At 37.7% G+C, this 840-nt stretch overlaps 1 protein-coding gene across 1 annotated transcript in view; it reads left to right on the forward strand.

The window, feature by feature from the left end:
* Nucleotides 1-840, forward strand: part of LOC119588964 (cGMP-specific 3',5'-cyclic phosphodiesterase-like) — a 71727-nt gene that overhangs the window by 66305 nt on the left and 4582 nt on the right. Inside the window, 1 exon segment of the mRNA XM_037937571.1 lies at nt 661-817. Within this exon segment, the coding sequence (XP_037793499.1) occupies nt 661-817 (157 nt within the window).

Below are 840 nucleotides of genomic sequence, written 5' to 3' on the forward strand. Positions count from 1 at the left end.
ACGAGACACTGTACTCAAGGATATCAGATTACAGTACAGTGCTATATTACATTGTGTGACTGATGACCTACTCTCGTCTTACTATATCATAATTAAAGTCTCAATAAAGAGGAAAAAATAAATATGGAGGTATACCCGACTTGGAGAATATAGATTGATATTAAAATAATATTAAAATTGATGAGATTTGTTTAATATAATCATGTGTTTAACTATAAAGCTGAAATAAAATAGCATTGGTAGTTTACAGAATTATGAAAAGTGTAAACATAGTAATTTCTTGTATATAAAATCAGCGCTGAATTGAACTGTGATTCCTAGTATGATTATAATTATAAAACGCTTCAAGGCTTACACATACATTATAGTTGATAAACATGAGTATACATAATTATAGGATTATGAATTATAGGTGTATACATAATAAAAAGACCGCATATACACACCTTTTCTACCATTCTCATTCACTTTTTTAATATCTCATTCACGCTTATTATACTCTTCCACACTGTTTTTCCTCTTCTCATTCACGCCTGCCCTACCATTCTCACCCACACTTTATTTCCTTTTCCCTTTCTCATTCTTACCTTTCATACTCTTTTCGCCAACACCATTCTCTACCGTTCCCATCAACACCCTTTTCTCTCTCTCCTACTACAGGCGCTCTCCGAGTCTTTCCCGTGGGTGAAGCCTCTGTACGACGGCTGCGCGAGGAACCAGGAGCAGTGGAAGCGCTTGGCCGAACAGGTGGACATGGGACTCACCTGGATCGACCATGAGTACATTGAGAAGCCGGTCGAGAGACATGAACTGGAAGGTGAGTGTTGGGGTGGGGGTAGT

The sequence above is a fragment of the Penaeus monodon genome, chromosome 24 (assembly GCF_015228065.2).
Source record: "Penaeus monodon isolate SGIC_2016 chromosome 24, NSTDA_Pmon_1, whole genome shotgun sequence".
Lineage (NCBI taxonomy): Eukaryota > Metazoa > Arthropoda > Malacostraca > Decapoda > Penaeidae > Penaeus > Penaeus monodon.